The sequence below is a fragment of the Neoarius graeffei genome, chromosome 5 (genome assembly GCF_027579695.1).
Source record: "Neoarius graeffei isolate fNeoGra1 chromosome 5, fNeoGra1.pri, whole genome shotgun sequence".
NCBI classification, from domain to species: domain Eukaryota; kingdom Metazoa; phylum Chordata; class Actinopteri; order Siluriformes; family Ariidae; genus Neoarius; species Neoarius graeffei.
This window is the reverse complement of record NC_083573.1, coordinates 38,437,734-38,457,505: the sequence shown is the minus strand read 5'-3', so window position 1 is coordinate 38,457,505 and position 19,772 is coordinate 38,437,734. Positions and strand designations below refer to the sequence as shown.

General features: G+C 44.8%; 1 protein-coding gene across 2 annotated transcripts in view; it reads left to right on the top strand.

Moving 5' to 3' along the window:
- ephb6 (eph receptor B6) overlaps positions 1–19,772 on the top strand; it is a 183,304-nt gene that overhangs the window by 79,555 nt on the left and 83,977 nt on the right. The window contains exon 3 of one of the 2 annotated variants that reach the window (XM_060921632.1): positions 12,327–12,599. In XM_060921632.1, the coding sequence (XP_060777615.1) occupies positions 12,327–12,599 (273 nt within the window). Of the gene's footprint in view, positions 1–12,326; positions 12,600–13,047; positions 13,134–19,772 lie in introns of those variants that run through there. The other variant, XM_060921633.1, reaches the window with a different exon arrangement.

Below are 19,772 nucleotides of genomic sequence, written 5' to 3'. Positions count from 1 at the left end.
CGGCTTATGCCCGTATAACAATTCAATTGGGGAGAACCCCGTGGAGGCTTGTGGGACCTCTCGCACTGAAAACAACAAGGGTTCGAGCCACTTATCCCAATTACGTGCGTCCTCACTTATGAATTTTTTAATTATATTTTTGAGGGTGCGATTGAACCGTTCAACTAAACCGTCCATTTGTGGGTGATAAACGCTGGTGCAGATCGGCTTAATACCCAACAACTTATACAGTTCCTTTAGTGTACATGACATAAACGCGGTGCCTTGATCAGTCAGAATCTCTTTTGGGATTCCAACTCGGGAGATGACGCAGAAGAGCGCCTCCGCAATACTGCGTGTTGAGATATTGCGAAGAGGCACTGCTTCCGGGTATCGCGTTGCATAGTCCACTAGAACCAATATAAAGCGGTACCCTCGTGCTGACCGATCTAATGGCCCGACAAGATCCATCCCAATTCTTTCAAACGGGGTCTTGATTATTGGTAGAGGGTGCAAAGGCGCTTTTGGAACGGCCGCTGGATTTACTAACTGGCATTCGCGGCACGCCGTACACCACCTACGGACATCGCCGCGAATCCCTGGCCAATAGAATCGGGCCATTATTCGGGCTAGTGTTTTATCCTGCCCTAAGTGTCCAGCCATGGGATTAAAGTGAGCCACCTGGAATACCAATTCCCGGCGGCTCTTCGGAATTAAAAGCTGCGTGACTCGCTCTTTAGTCTGAGTGTCCTGCATCACTCGGTATAATCTATCCTTCATAATTGCGAAGTAGGGGAAGGACGGGGCAGCTCTTGGCTGGAGCATTTGACCATCGATTACTCTCACTTGGTCAAACGCATGCCGCAGAGTCTCGTCTCGCGACTGCTCTAACGGGAAATCTGCGAGGGATTCCCCGAGAGAGAGAGGAGGGGCCGGTGGCTCCTCACTCTGACGCGGAGCTGACGTAGACGGCTCTGTGACAGCTGCTCCCGCCAATGCCACACCGGGACCTCCCCTTATTAAACTGCTGCAGGACCCACTCTTTACTAAATGAGTCATTAAATCCCGAAATCCCAGCCAATTAGTCCTCAAAATTATAGAGTGGGTGAGGTGAGGATTAACCGCCGCCTTTACTATAAATTTCTCCCCTCGAAACAGAATGTGAACTGACACTAAAGGGTAGCTGTGAACATCCCCGTGCACACACAACACCTTCACCAATTGTGCTCCCCCCAATGCCTCGTCTTGCACCAGGCTTTAATGGATTGAGGTCTGATTACAGCCAGAATCCACCAACGCCTGATACGTATCCCCTTGGATACTCACCGGTATGCGATACGCTCCGGCCCGAGTGAGGGCGGCTCCTGGCGCGTCGGGGATCCGAACCACCGTGCCCACCTCCATTACTGAGCACTGCTGTTGGAGGTGGCCCGGCTCCCCGCAGCACCAGCAAACCAGCCCGGGCTCCCTCTCTGCACTGGTGCTCTGGGGCTCATTCACCTGAGGGGGGGAGAGACAGACACAGACGGGAGGAATGGGAGGACACCGCGGGTGCGGCGGGCTGGCTGGGGTGGGGCCGGCGCCCGCCTCCGCGGTGGGGGAACGGGGCGAGGATGAGACACAGGAGGAGAGGGGGAGAGAGAGAGAGGGGAGAAGAGGTTGTTTGCTGTCCTGCCGTCGGGACAGCCGCCAAATGGTCCTCCGCCAGCTCGATTGCCTGATCCAGCGACGCCGGGCGGTGGCACTGGACCCACTCTGCAGCCCCGGCTGGTAGACGCGCAATGAACTGCTCCAGTGCCACCTGGTCAATGATCCCCTCGGCGTCGCGGTTGTTGGCCCTCAACCACCACCCGCAGGCGTCCCGGAGCTGCTGGCCAAACGCGAACGGCTGGCCGACTTCCTCCAAGCGCAACGTGCGGAAGCGCTGCCATTGTTGCTCAGGGGTGCGCCCCACACGCTGGAGGACGGCCCAGCGAAGGTCCACGTAGGCCAGCCGACGGTCGGCGGGGAGCTGTAGCGCAGCCAACTGCGCCTCTCCCGTTAGCAGGGGGAGGAGTCGTGCCACGCGCTGTTCCATTGGCCACCCCGAGGTCTCAACAACCTGTTCAAAGAGCGTGAGGAAGGCCTCGGTGTTGTCCTGTGGGCCCATCTTTGTCAGGGTGAAGGGGGTCAGTCCCGCGGCGGTGGACCCCGCCGATGCGAGGAGGTGCCAGAACGCCTGTTGCTCCTCCTCCTGAGCCAGCATCAGGGCCTCGAACCGCCGTTCCTGTTCCCTCTGGAGGGCGACTAGTGCCTGGTGCTGGCTATGCTGGGCTGTGGTGAGGGCATGGACCAGCAAAGGGGAGGACTCCACGGGGCTGTTTTCTCCTGCGCTCCGTCCCGGGTTTCAGCACCACTGTAGCAACTCGGATGGGTGGGTGGAGCACAGAAGGACGGCAGGCCAGAACTGAGATCACAAACACTTTATTAAAGCTTTTCAGTCTTAGCTATATTTTGGTATACATATCACACACACACACACACACACACACACACACACACACATGTTCTGGCCGGGACAGAGCCCGCTCTGCTCTTGCTCTCTTCCTTAAATAGGGTGCAGCTCCTGGGAAGACACACAAACACAGGTTAATTCACATCAGGTGTAGTGATTCTGCCACTTACCTTCCCTGACTCCACCCTCCGGTCACAGACCGACGCTTGACCATGCCCCCACTGCCACACTAGTTTTATATGAAAGTGTCATGAATATTTTCTGTAAAATGTGTTAGTAAATAATCTGATGTTATTTTTGAAAAAGCAAATTAAAAATAAGCACTGGATAAAACCCATCTATCTTATGTAAATAAACATACAATTTTTGTTGTTTGGTGGTCAAGTGTTTATGAGGTATGGTGCCTTGGACTTACAATCGGGTCCCCTGTGGTGGTGGTGGTACACAAACGTTGTTCGTACAGTTGTCATATGGTCACAAAAACCATGAAAAATCATTACATTTTACATTACATTACAGGGGTTTAGCAGATGCTTTTATCCAGAGTGAAGTACAAGAAGTGCAAAAGTCAGGTACAAGAAGTGCGAGACTTCTAGACAAGAAAGTTCTAGTGCCAATTGAACAAGTGACAGAATAGCATCTAGTGTAATATTCTGTTGAAGTAACAACAAGCAGCAAACAGCCAAGGAAAACAATCCAACTATACAAATAATCTGACAAAGTCCAGCTAAATAGAGAAAAATAAAACCCCAATGGCTAACACTGAGTCATCATGACCAGGCTAGACAGTACACAGCCTGTGTTGGTCAGCTAAGACAGCTACATGATTACACAGTAGGCAGGGAAGCAGGGGAGCAGTGCAGCCTGAAGACGTGGGTCTTCAGTCTGCACTTGAAGGTGGTCAGGGAGTCGGCAGTTCTGACCTCAATGGGATGGTCATTCCACCAATGGGGAGCCAGGACAGACAGCAGTCTTGAATGGGCTGGCCAGGAGCAGAGAGGAGGAAGGACCAGGCGACCAGTAGCAGCAGGGCATAGGGATCTGGATGTGGTGTAGGGTCGGCTCAGTCTCCGGAGGTATGCTGGCCATTTGACTGCCTGATAATGTAGCACCAACATTTTAAATTTGATGCGAGCTGCGACAGGCAGCCAGTGAAGAGCAGAGGAGTAGTGTGGGAGTACAAGGAAGGTTGTTGACCAGGCAGACTGCAGCATTCTGGCTGAGCTGCAGGGGTCTAGTGGCAGATGCTGGGAGGCCAAGGAGGAGAGAGTTGTAGTAGTTCAAGCAGGAGAGGATCAACGCTTGGCCCAGGAGCTGAGTAGAGTAGGTGGCGAGGAAGGGGCAGATCCTTTGAAACCTGTCAGTGCATTACCCTATTCTCTTAAGTATGGGGCTCTGCTCTATGCATGCAAAGTGTTATGATCCACTATGAAATAACATATGGAACATATATGGAATAATGTGGTAAACAAAAAAGTGTTAAAAAAACAAAACGTGTTCAATATTTTAGATTCTTCAAAGTAGCCAGCGTTTACCTTGATGACACTTTGCACACTATTGTCATTATCTTAACCAGCTTCATGAGCTTCATGCAATGCTTTTCAATTAGCAGGTGTGAAAACCTGTGAAAAGTTAATTAGTGCAATTTCTTCCCTTCTTAATGTGTTTGAGATCCAACAGTAAATAGTAAATAATAAAAATACAGTAAATAGCCCTATTCCACAACTGTAGTAATCCATGTTATGGCAAGAACTGTTCAACTAAGTAAAGAGAAACGACATCCATCACTACTTTAAGACATGAAGTGACTCCTAATGAATAAAAATAAAGAAAACCATTGAATTTGAAGGCACAGCCAAACTTTTGTCTGGTAATGTATCTACAATGCATGTGTGTGTGTGTGTGTGTGTGTGTCGCTGGTAGAAACACTGAGGAAACTCAGGCTTTTTCAATTGTGTTGACAGCTCACATTGTGCGTGAGATCTGCTAATGTGACCCAGGGCTCAGAAAAGGCAAGGGAGGAATAAAGATGTGAGCAGAGAGACATGAGTTTTTTATTAACCTTTATTACTCACAGTCTCTCTAAGGGAAGCTCTGCTTCTTCTTTCGGTTTCTCTCTCCTTCGGTTGAGTTGCAGTATGTTACACTGGTGATGCCAATTGACCAGTCAGATATGCTGCCTTCATGCCCTGGAGCATCTGAGCGACTACAGATGAGTGCACTACTCATCTCTCTCTCTCTCTCTCTCTCTCTGTCTCTCATATTGATTCACTCTTGCATGATTATAGTGACCCGTACTACATACTCCATGTACAACATTAAGCTTTTTCTTTGCTTCATTTTCTTCCTCAAATCCTTTTTTCTTGCATGTTCTCTTCCCATCTCTTTTATTGTTTGTTCTGCAGCCTGTTAATCTATCCATCTGTGCTTTTATATAATCCCCTCCTTGATTCTCTCACCCCCCTCTCAATCTGCCTACTTGTTTTTTAACACCCGTTGTCCCATTTTAGCTGCCAGTCTCTCTCTTCTCATCCCCTTTTCTGTCCCTCAGCATTCATTTGAATCAATCACACATCTCTATATTGTTGGCATCCCTCTCTCTTCCATTTGTCCATCCTCTTACCCTTCTCTCATGTGGCAGTTGTTCACTGTCTCTGTGTGATCTTGTCTGTGAGAGAGTTAGACATATTTAGTATATTTTCTGGGAATTTCAGATCCGGTATCATTACATCACTTTAAGAGGGGCTCAAGTTGAGTCATATCTCTGATCCAGTCTGTTAAATTTCTACCCAAGAAAATTGCCAAATTGATTTTTCATATGATCATATGGTGACACATCAACCATCCTGATGACAACAAAGCTTTTCTTTCTCATTGTATCTCCCTTCTGTGGGGAAAGCAATAATAGTGAGTGCTTGGGGCCTGTTTTCATAAGCATGACACAAAATAAGGTGTAAGATTTACAGTGTTGGCACATGTGAAGGTGATAGAAATATTCTTAGTATTTTCATCATCAGAACAGGTGGTAACCTGGTTTAAAAAAAATGGTATAAAGGTAAAAAAAAAAGGGCTTGGGTAAAAATGAAGATATGATTAAATCAGGAGTGGATAGGTGATATCCAATCATATCAACTTCTGTAAGGACATTTCATCTCATCTCATTATCTCTAGCTGCTTTATCCTGTTCTACAGGGTCACAGGCAAGCTGGAGCCTATCCCAGCTGACTATGGGAGAAAGGCGGGGTACACCCTGGACAAGTCGCCAGGTCATCACAGGGCTGACACATAGACACAGACAACCATTCACACTCACATTCACACCTACAGTCAATTTAGAGTCACCAGTTAACCTAACCTGCATGTCTTTGGACTGTGGGGGAAACCGGAGCACCCGGAGGAAACCCACGCGGACAAGGGGAGAACATGCAAACTCCGCACAGAAAGGCCCTCGCCGTCCACGGGGCTCGAACCCGGACCTTCTTGCTGTGAGGCGACAGCACCAACCAATACACCACCGTGCTGCCCCTCTAGGATATATGCATTTATATTTCAGTTGCAGGACTATGGGTGCATTCAAAATGGGGGAATTGCTGCCTTAGGAGGATGTCTAACATCACAGCGAGGCATCAAGAACCATTCAACATTTATCAAATTCTAGTTCTCTGTCTTCTATGACACCTTCAAACTGCTACAGGTTGAAGGCATCATCGATGCATCCTCGATGCTGCCTGTTACCCATAAATCTGTGTGGTGGCTCCACCAACCATCTCATCTCATCATCTCTAGCCGCTTTATCCTTCTACAGGGTCGCAGGCAAGCTGGAGCCTATCCCAGCTGACTACGGGCGAAAGGCGGGGTACACCCTGGACAAGTCGCCAGGTCATCACAGGGCTGACACATAGACACAGACAACCATTCACACTCACATTCACACCTACGGTCAATTTAGAGTCACCAGTTAACCTAACCTGCATGTCTTTGGACTGTGGGGGAAACCGGAGCACCCGGAGGAAACCCACGCGGACACGGGGAGAACATGCAAACTCCGCACAGAAAGGCCCTCGCCGTCCACGGGGCTCGAACCCGGACCTTCTTGCTGTGAGGCGACAGCACCAACCAATACACCACCGTGCTGCCCCTCTAGGATATATGCATTTATATTTCAGTTGCAGGACTATGGGTGCATTCAAAATGGGGGAATTGCTGCCTTAGGAGGATGTCTAACATCACAGCGAGGCATCAAGAACCATTCAACATTTATCAAATTCTAGTTCTCTGTCTTCTATGACACCTTCAAACTGCCACAGGTTGAAGGCATCATCGATGCATCCTCGATGCTGTCTGTTACCCATAAATCTGTGTGGTGGCTCCACCAACCAGCATAATAAAAAAAAAATGGTGGATGAAATGTCACAGAAAAAGAAATTTGTATACAAATGCAAATTTTGGTGCTATTTTTCCCTTCAATTTTTTTGAAAAGTAACCAAGAAATAAATATTGGACGAGCTTATAACCCCATGACTGTAACCAACTAAATTTATTTGAAACAATTTGTGAGGGGGCGGCACGGTGGTGTAGTGGTTAGCGCTGTCACCTCACAGCAAGAAGGTCCTGGGTTCGAGCCCCGGGGCCGGCGAGGGCCTTTCTGTGTGGAGTTTGCATGTTCTCCCCGTGTCCGCGTGGGTTTCCTCTGGGTGCTGCGGTTTCCCCCACAGTCCAAAGACATGCAGGTTAGGTTAACTGGTGACTCTAAATTGACCGTAGGTGTGAATGTGAGTGTGAATGGTTGTCTGTGTCTATGTGTCAGCCCTGTGATGACCTGGCGACTTGTCCAGGGTGTACCCCGCCTTTCGCCCGTAGTCAGCTGGGATAGGCTCCAGCTTGCCTGTGACCCTGTAGAACAGGATAAAGCGGCTAGAGATAATGAGATGAGACAATTTGTGAGGTATCTGTTAACCAGCTACCTAAATAGCTTCTTGCTCTTTGACTGCAGGTGCTAAAGAAGGCAACTGGACTTGCTTGAAATTCTTGAAGATGTTTCACCTCTCATCCGTTGGCTTTTTCAGTTCTGTCTGACTAGTGGGGAGTTCCAGGAATTTATCCTCTATTGGACCAAAAGTAACCCTAAGGAGAGTTGTTGAGGTCACATGGGTCATTGACCCTCTCAGTCATCCTGTAGGTTGTTAGGGTCACTGGAGGCCAGGTGTGAACAGTGTTAGCAGCCTAGAGGGTTGTTAGGGTGATCTGTGGGTTGTTGGCTTGCTCTGCCATCATGTAAGTGATTGAAGTCAGCTGAGTCTTGGTGTGGATGTGTATTCAGTTTTCTGAATAGTGTGCCAAGGACTGCATTGTAGGTGGCTGATAAATGGTGTCTCAGGCCCTGTCCACACGGCAACGGATTCAGGTGACTCCGATACAATTGCTTATCGTTTAGGCCTGGCGTCCACATGGCACTGGCGTTTTGGGTGCCCAAAACGCAATCTTTTTGAGAACGGGTTCCAGAGTGGAAAGATCTGGCAACATTGCCGTTGTGAAGTCGTCTGGATGAGTAGAACGGATTTGTTTACGATGACGTCACAACCACATGACTGTCAGTGCTTCACGCCGGGTAGAAGTGTAATGAACTCGATGCGAGTTGTCAACAAATCCTATAACTTGGTTCATGAAACGCGCTTACAAAATATTTTCACTGTGAATATTTATTGTGTAATGGTGAAAAGTGAGAGAGAGAGAGACTCTGCCCTTAGGGCAGAGTCAATCCCGCCAGCAAAAATAGGGGAAAAAAAAGGAGCGATCTCACCTCTTCAGATGTGGGTTTAAGTTCTACAATACATTCCTCAAAAAGGGCGTAGAAGAAATTAATCCATCAACGTGTATCATTCAATTTATTCCGGACCATTAAAGACGCCGCCTTCCGCGTAGAATCATACGTCATCCTCACCGCCATTTTGGAGAGGTCAAAGCGGAGAATAAAGATTAGCTGCGTTTAACTGTACCAACAGGTTTGCCGTCCAAATGAGATCACATGGGATTACCTTTCACAGGTGAGACTGGAAAAATACTTTTCATTGTATTTGGTCATTATAATGTAATTTTACAAACAGATTTTCCTGACTTTGTGGCTAATATGAAGTCTCGCGCATAATAGTTTATGCGCATGCGTCCTTACTTCTTCTATTGTTCTGGTGTCTCCGAAGGGACCGTCTTACAGCGCCCCTAGAGGTGTGGCATGTGTATTGCATCGTTTTCAGCAAGCGTTGCGTTGCCATTTGGACCTGATATTTTACTGATTGTTGCCCATTTGGATGCGATATATTTTTAAATAACATCTTGTTGCCGTTGTCGTGTGGATGTAGCCTCAGACCACCTCCTCTGTTCAGTGATGGTCATTCCAGGTTGACAAAGATGGCTTCTTTTACTCCTCTTTCAAACCACTGGTCTTCAAAAGAAAGAGGAAAGAGGAGTAAAAGAGGAGTCTTTTGAAAGAGGACTAAAAGAAGCCATCTTCATCAACCTGGAATGACCATCACTGAACAGAGATTAGATTAGATTAGATTAGATTAGATTAGAGTTACACTGAATATCTTAAAGATAATATACACATGGCTCCAACAGAGGAGGTGATCTGAGACACCACTTAGCAGCCACATACAATGCAGTCCTTGGCACGCTTCCCAGAAAACTGAATACACATCCACACCAAGACTCAGCTGACTTCAATGACTCACATGATGGCAAAGAGAGCCAATGACCCACAGATCACCCTAACAGCCCTCTAGGCTGCTAACACCATTCACACCCGGCCCCCAGGGACCTACAGGATGACTTAGGCTACATCCACACGACAACGGCAATGAGATGTTATTTAAAAAAATTTCGCGTCCATATGGGCAACAATCAGTAAAATATCAAGTCCATATGGCAACGCAACGCTTGCTGAAAATGATGCAATACACATGCCACACCTCTAGGGGCGCTGTAAGACGGTCCCTTCAGAGACACCAGAACAATAGAAGAAGTAAGGATGCATGCGCATAAACTATTATGCGCGAGACTTCATATTAGCCACAAAGTCAGAAAAATCTGTTTGTAAAATTACATTATAATGACCAAATACAATGAAAAGTATTTTTCCAGTCTCACCTGTGAAAGGTAATCCCTTGTGATCTCGTTTGGACGGTAAACCTGTTGGTACAGTTAAACGCAGCACATGAATGAGGCATCTTTATTCTCCGCTTTGACCCATCCAATATGGCGGCGAGGATGACGTATGATTCTACGCGGAAGGCGGCGTCTTTAATGGTCCGGAATAAATTGAATGCTACACGTTGATGGATTAATTTGTTCTTCTACGCCCTTTTTGAGGAATGTATTGTAGGACTTAAACCAACATCTGAAGAGGTGAGATCGCTCCTTTTTTTCCCTATTTTTGCTGGCGGGATTGACTCTCTCTCTCTCTCTCTCTCTCTCTCTCTCACTTTGCACCATTACACAATAAATATTCACAGTGAAAATATTTTGTAAGCGTGTTTCATGAACCAAGTTATAGGATTTGTTGACAACTCGCATCGAGTTCGTTACACTTCTACCTGGCGTGAAGCACTGACAGTCATGTGGTTGTGATGTCATCGTAAACAAATCCGTTCTACTCATCCAGACGACTTCGCAACGGCGCCATTGCCAGATCTTTCCACTCTGGAACCCGTTCTCAAAAGATTGCGTTTTGGGGCACCCAAAACGCCGGTGCCGTGTGGACACCAGGCCGAAACGATAAACAATTGTATCGGATTCACCTGAATCCTTTGCCGTGTGGACAGGGCCTGAGAGAGTCAACAACCCATATGACCTCAACGACTCTCCTTAGGGTTGTTTTTGGTCCACAAGAGGATAAATACCTGGAACTCCCCATTAGTCAGACAGAACTGAAGAAGCCTTTCGGATGAGAGGTGAAACATCTTCAAGAATTTCAAGCAAGTCCGATTTCCTTCTTTAGCACCTATGGTTTACAATGACCTGGTTGACTAAGAACCTTCACAGACATATTCTTGCTCTTTGGTTTAGTCCCACAGCATGCTGATGTCACACGTTACCGTAAACGCGATCATAAAAGGCCATTCAAAATGAATGTTCTTAGTAGATGCCTTCAGTCAAAATTCATGCCTTATGAGACACAAGTCTATTATAGCAGTGTGACAACAAGGCAGCAACCTCTCATTTCAAACACACTGTATATGTTAATGAGTTATAATTATATGATTCAGTGCATGCACTTGCATTTATGTCTGGTTAACATTTAGTATTCATAACTTGTCCGTAATGGATGAAGCAGCCTATACTTATTGACCTGAGGTAACATTTAGAGCATATATCCACAAAAAAGTTAAAGAAAATTAAGAAAAATGCTATTGTTGTCCAATTGGGCAGGAACTCTATGTTCACACTATATAATTACCCCCGCCAACTTTGTTCAAGGAGGTTGTTTTACCTCTGTTTGTTTGTTTGTTTGTTTGTTTGTTTGGTTGGTTGGTTGGTTGGTTGGTTGGTTGGTTGCCTGTTCTCAACATAACTCAAAAAGTAGTGAATGGATTTTGATAAAATTTTGAGGAAAGGTGGGCCATAGGCCAAGGAAAAAATGATTAGATTTTGATGCAAATCCGGATATGTATGTGGATCCATTATTGTTTTTCTTTGCTATTCCAAATGTAACTCAAAAAGTAGTGAACGAATTTTGATGAAATTTGGTGTACAGCTTTAGTATTATCCTAGCTTTAAGTGATTTGATTTTGATGTTGATAATATGTGGCTTGGTGAAGGTATGTACTCTACCAAGTGCCCTTCTAGTTTAAACATGTATTGTTTGTTTATATTATATACTAGGCTTGTAGTCATGTCATGAGCAGATTAAAAAAACAAGCTAACTGTACTAGCAACAAATGCTCACCAGAAGCACCAACGATCTCTGCTACTTCCTTCCAAGCTTTATTTTTCCTCATAGTTTCTCTATATACATTTAATGAGTGGTCTTACTGTGTATGGCAAGGTAAGATGAAACCACAGTTACATTACAGGTATTTAGCAGACGCTATTATCCAGATCAACATACAATGAGCACACACATACCCAGTGTTTGGGGAGCAGTTGGGGGTTAGGTGCCCTGCTCAAAGGCACTTCAGCCATGGATTTTTTCTGTCCATCCTGGGAACCAAACCAGCCACCTTTTGGGCCCAAGGCCACTTCTCTAACCTTTAAGCCATGGCTGCTCCACCTATCAGTTATCATTATCAGTTTTTGTCTGTTTTTGCACATCCAAGAGTAAATGGGAGCTAAAAGCAGGTAGGAAAAGTTTGACTGGAGAAGTGAAGCAATGTTGGTGAATGCATGCCATAAGACCGGTCCAAGTTTTCACTTTACCGTGTGATACATTATGTGATTAGAATTGAGAGGCTCTAAATAAAATGTTACTTGTCATACTGTTTCTGGTGTACATAGAAAAATATGTGAGTACATAGAAAATAACCATTAGCCTGTCGGTTTGTCACTTGCTAGTGGGAACATAGAGTAATGTTTAAACAGTAAATGCAGTCTTGGGTCAAATTGGGTTGAACATAATATTGTGTTTGAAGATTTCAAATGTCATCACTGCCCCTGTTGCATTGTTCCACCCACATCAGCTAAGACATACTCATTTCTCACCAGGAAAACTGCAACTAAATGGCTTAAATCCAATCATATTAGTGAGACACTGGCATTCTAGCATGATGTTACACTTGCACTTACACAAAAATAGAGCCCTGTGATTTTAATGAACGTGAAATTTTATTCTCCTTTTCAATACATCCATTCCTGTTTTTAGTGGGATGAAGTGAGTGCGCTTGATGACAAGGGCAAGCTTATCCGCACCTTTGAGGTGTGCAACGTCCATCAAAACCAGCGTCTCCATGACAACTGGTTGGCCACTCCCTTCCTGTACAGGCAGTCGGCTCCTCGGATCTTTGTAACGCTACGTTTTTCTGTACGTGACTGCGCCAGTCTGCGCTCACCGTCACCGACCTGCAGGGAGACCCTCACACTCTACTACAGGCAGGCCGACTCTCAGAGAGAACTGGAGAGAACCTGGAGCGCAGAGGTGAGAGCTACAGGACTATATTTCTTAAATATTGTGTATGTAAATCAAGTTGAATCTTGATAAATGAATGTCATATGGGGTTATTGTTTTTTGCCACAGAGAAGCCTGTTGAGTGTCATCAGATAATGAACCTCAGGCTGAACGCAGACATATAGACAATCAGATGCCACTTTATAAAATACATCTACACTCAATGCTTGAATTGACACAGCTGGAAGAAGGAGTGGCATGATTTTAAATTAACATTCTTTTTAATTTTCACACAAAACAGACCACAGAAATCTATCTTGTTTCGTCAGATAGACCACTATCTATATCTATGTATAAATTTCATATTTTTATCAGCTATATCTAACATAAAATTTGGTGCACTTTTTCAGTGCGCCTGACTTTAGCTGATATGTTGCAATGTTCAGTTTATCAAGTGCACCCCTCTATCCTATTCATCAGAGGAGAAGGACCACTTCAGGACCACCAGTGGGTGGAAAACCATTGACAGCACAGTTGTGACACTGACATCGTGATGGCATCTTAGTAAGTGTGTGGCACCAGTATAAATGCTAGGAATTTTAAACACCTCAGTGTTAGTGCTATGCTGAGAACAGTCCACCAACGTAAAATTACAAAGTGCACTTATATGTGGTGGATGTACTGATAAAAAGGACAATTGAGTAAATTAGTTTTTTCTAACTTGCATTCTTCTTTTTTTTTCGTTATTCTGTGGCTAAATCTGGCATCTCTGACTATTAGAAAACGTGTTGTTTTTGGCAGCTTGTTCTGCCCACCCACATACACTGACATACAACAACTCTCAGCCTGGCGTGGAATCTTTGTATGGGTTACAGCCAAGAATAAGAGTGATGGGGGGGGGTGTTGTCATCTGTATGGTTTAATCTCCATGTTTTTCTGATGTTTATAAAATTGTATGAACTTAATTTCCCATTACACATTAGCTAGAGGACAGACCAGCTGAGATCATCCCTCTCTTCTCTCCTCTTATGCATTTCTTGTTTGAGAATACCCCATGGGACAAAGGAAAAGGAGTTTGAGATGTGTTAACATTTCCAGCTACTTTCAGAGGAGACGGAAAATTGGTCTCTTAAATGCTTTGCCATATTTTAGTGACATGCAAGTGACTAGCCTCATGACATGTTTGCAGATTGAAGAGATGAGAGATAGCTACTGACAATTTGGAAACTTTGAGTTCTGATTTTCATACTGTTCATGACTTATGACAATGCCTTGCAATACCTAACAATACTCAATCACTGAGAATAATTTTGGCCCTTTCTATAGCATGACCTCACAGATGCTCACAACTGACTCATGTCGCTCTGATTGTGTGCCATCCCTCACACCCTGAGAGCATAGTCAATTTTGCTGTCTTGGCTCCCAGCCTTGAATGACGATGGCATTGTCAATAGATTGAGAGTTTGTATAGGGCAAATATTTTTCTGTTGTGCCACTCTGGAGCCTAACAAGCTATAAACTTTAAACAAGGAAAACAGGTGAGGGTCAAAACCAGGAGGTATGATAAATGAAAACAGGTAAACACCACCAAACAATACACTAATGACAAGACAAGGGGGGAGACAGAAATAAAAGTACAAGGCAATGTACACAAATGTGCATGATCACGCCCGGATCACCGCACAGGCTTCATATGGCTTCAGCCTAGGGGCCCCCACGCCCCCCGCCTCGCAGGGGGACCCCAGTTGGTCAAAAGAAAAAAAAAACCCTTCATATTCATTGGCTCAAAATGAATATTTAAATAAACGGACGCTGATTGGGTGAGGCAAATCCGCCTTCCATATATAAACGTTAGACGTCACGCACAACGTCACTCCACAGTTGAACAGTGGACATGTGTGACAGAAAATACGAGAGCGGTGCTCAAAAGCGCAAGGCGCAACGGCAAAAAGCCCAACGTGACAAAGCTCTATTGAGCAATATACCAAAACTAACAGGGTTTTTTAAACCTACATTTTTATTATTTATTATTTATTTATTTTCTTTACCAAATTCTAACAGAAAACGAGAGCGCCCGAAAGGGAAAACCGAGCCGAGCCGCCATTTTGAATCCTCATTCACGGCTGTAATGCAAATTGCTTTCTCCTCGGTATACAAGTGCACTTCCATGGCAGGAAAAAAAACCTACATTTTGCCACCTATGCAGTCCCCTATTTATACAAATAGGAGTCATTCAGGATTCAGCCATGTTTTTGCTCAGTGTTAGTACCGTTAGTTTTGAGAACGAGGAATTTGCTGCCGGTGTTCCCAAATGTTGACATTGCCCTACGACTCTTTCTGACTTTGCCTGTGACTAATGCCAGTGGAGAGCGGTCTTTTTCTAAACTGGGATTGGTTAAAAGTAGACTGAGATCCACCATGGGCCAATGCAGATTGAATCACCTGTCTCTAATGTCTCTTGAAAGTGACATTCTGCGTTCATTGGATTTTTCAAGTCTAATTGATGACTTTTCTACAAGAAAAGCTAGGAGGACAAACTTTTAAGAATGATACTGGTTGTTGATCATTAGTTTGTTTACTTCGTCTTTATTGCCTTTCATTATAGCGTCTTCATCGTGTACTTGAGAGGTTCAGTTGCCTAAAAGGCCTACAGGCACATTCAATTGACAGTTGCATAAGTTGTGATAAGTTGTTGTCAATCTAAACCTTATAGTTTTTGGTGTTCTGTTTTTGCTGGCCCTGCTGTACAAAGTTTAATAATGAAAAAAAAAAACTTTAAAATGTAGAAAATAGACAGTTCTTTACAGGTAGATGGGATAAGATGGTGGTGGCCGGGGGGGCTACAGCAACTTGTAGCCAAGGGTCCCCTGGCCATGTTAATCCGGCCCTGTGCATGATGTACAGTGTCTTGCAAAAGTATTCATCCCCCTTGGTGTTTGTCCTGTTTTGTTGCATTACAAGCTGGAATTAAAATGGATTGTTGGGGGGTAAGCACAGTTTGATTTAAACAACATGCCTACCACTTTAAAGGTGCAAATTTTTATTTTTTTTAATTGTGACACAAACAATAATTAAGATGAAAAAACAAATCTGGAGTATGCATAGGTATTCACCCCCCTTCATATGAAATCCCTAAATAAGAGCTGGTTCAACCAATTCACTTCATAAATCATATAATTAGTTGATTAAGATCCACCTGTGTGCAATTAAAGTGTCACATGATGTCTATAAAACTGTTCTGGAAGAGCCCTGACTCTGCAACACTCCTAAGTTAGCAACATGAAAACCAAGGAGCCTCCAAACAGGTCAGAGACAAAGTTGAGGAGAAATATAGATCAGGGATGGGTTATAAAAAAATATCCCAAACTCTGAATATCCCACAGAGCACCAGTAAATCCATTATAGCAAAATGGAAAGAATGTGGCACCACTACAAACCTGACATGTCTGTGAAGATTCTCAGTCATCCAGGTCATAGTAAACTGTGGGTGGTAAAAGAGAGCAACTGGACTTGCTTGAAGATTCTTGAAGACGTTTCACCTCTCATCTGAAAGGCTTCTTCAGTTCTGTCTGACTATGGGTAGTATCTCACTGGGCTGCGACAGCTTGCGACAAATTGCAAACATCATTCACAAGACAGTTTCAAAAGTGTCTTGAAACATTCACGGGGCTTCTCAATTTCCTTGCATGAGTCGCAAAAGTGTCGCCCCTTCATTGTTGAAATTTTGAACATGTTCAAAAAATTTGTGCGACAAAATTTCTCTCAAAATAGCCGCAAATGCATCGCTGGTGTCGCAAAGCCGTCGTGAACCCTTCTCAAGTCAGTTTCCATGAGGCTTCCTCTACTTCCCTGCCTGCCGAGGGAAAGCCGGGCTGCGACAGCCTGCAACTAGTTGGAGACACAACAATTGCGGTAAAACATGCAAATATCAATTCAGTGTGATTCCAAGTGAAAATTGTCGCTAATTTGCATATTTTATCGCAATTGTTGTGTCTCCAAATAGTCACAGGCTGTCACAGCCCAGTGAGATACTGGCTTAATAGGGAGTATCAGGTATTATCCTCTCATGGATGAAAAGCAATCCTAAGGTGTCATTGAGTCATCCTGTTGGTGTGGGTCACTGGAGGCTGGGTGTGAATGGCCTAGAGAGTCGTTGGGGTGATCAATGGATTGTTGGTTCTTTCTGTCCTCCTGTGAGTCACTGAAAACAGCTGGGTTTTGGTGTGCATTCAGTTGTCTGGGAAGTGTGCCAAGGACTGCATTGTAGGTGGCTGATATGATGTCTTAGACCACCACCTCTGTTCAGTGATGGCCGTTCCAGGTTGACAAAAATGGCTTCTTTAACTCCTCGCTCCTACCAACGATCCTCTCTGGCTAAAATGCATACGTTGCAATCCTGAAATGAGTGTCCTTTGTTGTTAAGATGAAGATAGACAGCAGAGTCCTGACCTGAGGAACTGGCTCTCCTGTGTTGAGCCATGCGCCTGTGAAGCGGTTGTTTTGTTTCCACAATATATGAATCCATGCATTCCTCACTGCACTGAATTGATCCACTGATCACCCCAATGACTCTCTAGGCCGTTCACACCCGGCGCCCAGTGACCCACACCAACAGGATGACTCAACGACACCTTAGGATTGCTTTTCATCCATGAGAGGATAAATACCTGATACTCCCTATTTGTCAGACAGAACTGAAGAAGCCTTTCAGATGAGAGGTGAAATGTCTTCAAGAATCTTCAAGCAAGTCCAGTTGCTCTCTTTTACCACCCACAGTTTACAAACCTGACAAGAGAAGGCTGCCCACCAAAACTCACAGACTGGGCAAGGAGGGCATTAATCAGAGATGCAACAAAGACACCAAACACTGAAGGAGCTGCAAAGATCCACAGCAAGGATGGGAGTATCTGTCCATAGGACCACTTTAAGCCATACACTCCAGAGAGTGGGGCTCAATGGAAGAGTGGCCAGAAAAAAGCCATTGCATTAAAGAAAAAATAATAAGAAAACATGTTTGGAGTTTGCCCAACAGCATGTGGCAGACTCCCCAGACACATGGAAGAAGACTCTCTGGTCAGATGATCCAAAAATGTAACTTTTTGGCCATCATATGAAACGCCATGTGTGGTGCAAACCCAGCACTTGCCATCATCCTGAGAACACCATTCCTACAGTGAAGCATGGTAGTGGCAGCATCATGCTGTGGGGATGTTCTTCATCTGCAGGGACATGAAAGATGGTCAGGACTGAAGGAAAGATGGATGGCACTAAATACAGGGCAATTCTGGAGGAAAACCTGTTTGAGTCAGCCAGAGGTTTGAGACTGGGACAAAGGTTCATGGTCTAGCAGGACAATGACCCTGAACATACTGCTAAAGCTACACTGGAGTGGTTTAAAGGGAAACATTTAAATGTCTTGGAATGGCCTAATCAAAGCCCAGACCTCAATCCAACTGAGAATCTGTGGCATAACTTGAAGATTGCTGTACACCAATGCAACCCATCTCACTTGAAGGAGTTGGAGCAGTTTTGCCTTGAGGAATGGGCAAATTGATTGGAAAAAAAATAAAAGATTGGAGGTTTGAATTCCAACAATGGAATTATCTGAGGCCGGGTCTAAGGACTGGGTGGGAGGAATGGCCTTTCTGCCTATCAATCACAGCATGTGCTAGCTTGAGCCGTGCGGAAAAAAATGTAGTCGCTGGTTTCATATGTCTTGAAAAAAACATGTTAAGGCCCGGTCCCACTGCACTTACGGATGCAAAGAGGATGTAAAACGTAAAAAAATCTTTGCCATCCGTTGGAAAACGCTATGCATCCGTTGTGTACTCATTGCATACGTGCTTCATACGCTCTATCCATCGAGCATCCGTCCACTGTGATTTCATCCGCGCAAAAAGTTTTGAGCTGCACAAAACTTTTAGAACGGATGAACTTTCCACCGTGTACGATGTAAATCCGCGACATATACGAGCAACAAACGTTCTATGTACGTTATCATCCGTTAAACGTCTGCTGTAGCCTCTCTGCATCCTCTGGGCATCCTCGCAACTCACATCCGCTGCAGCTGAAAATGGAAAGAGGGAGGAAAGATAAGGTACATGAAACGTCTATTCATCGTTAGTAGCACGGAAATAGAAAGGATGTAAGCATATGCATCGTATATAAAGTATTCAAAACGGACAAAGCGTTTATATCTGGGATGTATCTCGTATATTTAGGATGTCTGGAGTATGTCTAGAGTATGTAGAAGGACACCTAGCGGACAATCGATATTTTGTATAAAAAGGGGGAGAAAATCATCTGGATCTCTCGATGTAGCTGCCAGCACGTCTTTCCGCTTTATGCTGACGGCGTGCGTGCTGCATCCCTTTATATCCGCGGAGCAGACGCAATTCATACCCCCCGCATGCGCAGTGAACGGTCTGCATCCGATATACATCCGCGCAACATGCCCTTTGTTTCCGTTAGGCGTACGTGATGCATCCCCTTCATCCGCTATGCATCCGCTCTTTCTGCTATGCGTCCGCTTCTCAGTTATCACCGGTAACCCCTTTGGAGCTGTCATCCACTTCCATCCGCTTTCATCCGCTAGGCTTCCTATGAACATGCGTTTAACATCCCCGCTATATACTACCCACGTCCATTCTTTTCCGTTCTGTTTTCGCAAATTTTCGCCAATTTTGTCCATTTCTGGAGCGGATGAAAACGGATAGAGCCACCCCCGAAATTTTGCTCGTCCGCTGTGTCCTTTTTGCATACGTTTTGTGTCCATCGGCCAGTGGGACCGGGCCTTTATAGGCTTTGCTCTTCTTGGTAGCTGTTGTGCAATACTGGAAATATGCAATGAGGAAATTGAGATAAAATCAGGTCATTTCAATAACTAATTATCTTTCCCTTGAAGTAGAGAGAAGATTATAACATTCTTGGTTCATAGCATGACTCCCAGGCCATGTGATCAAATTAGCCACACTTTTATTTAATTATTTGAATACTAATATACATATAACTCAATTGATAGTCATACAATTACTAAATTAAGTTTATCATTTAGTCACTAATTACTACAAATGCAACACCCCATCATGTAATGCCAAGCATGTGCAACCAGAACACTGTATCATGCACTGATGTTTATCCATTTAAACTGGACTCTTCCATCCATCCATCCATCCATCCATCATCCATAACCGCTTATCCTGT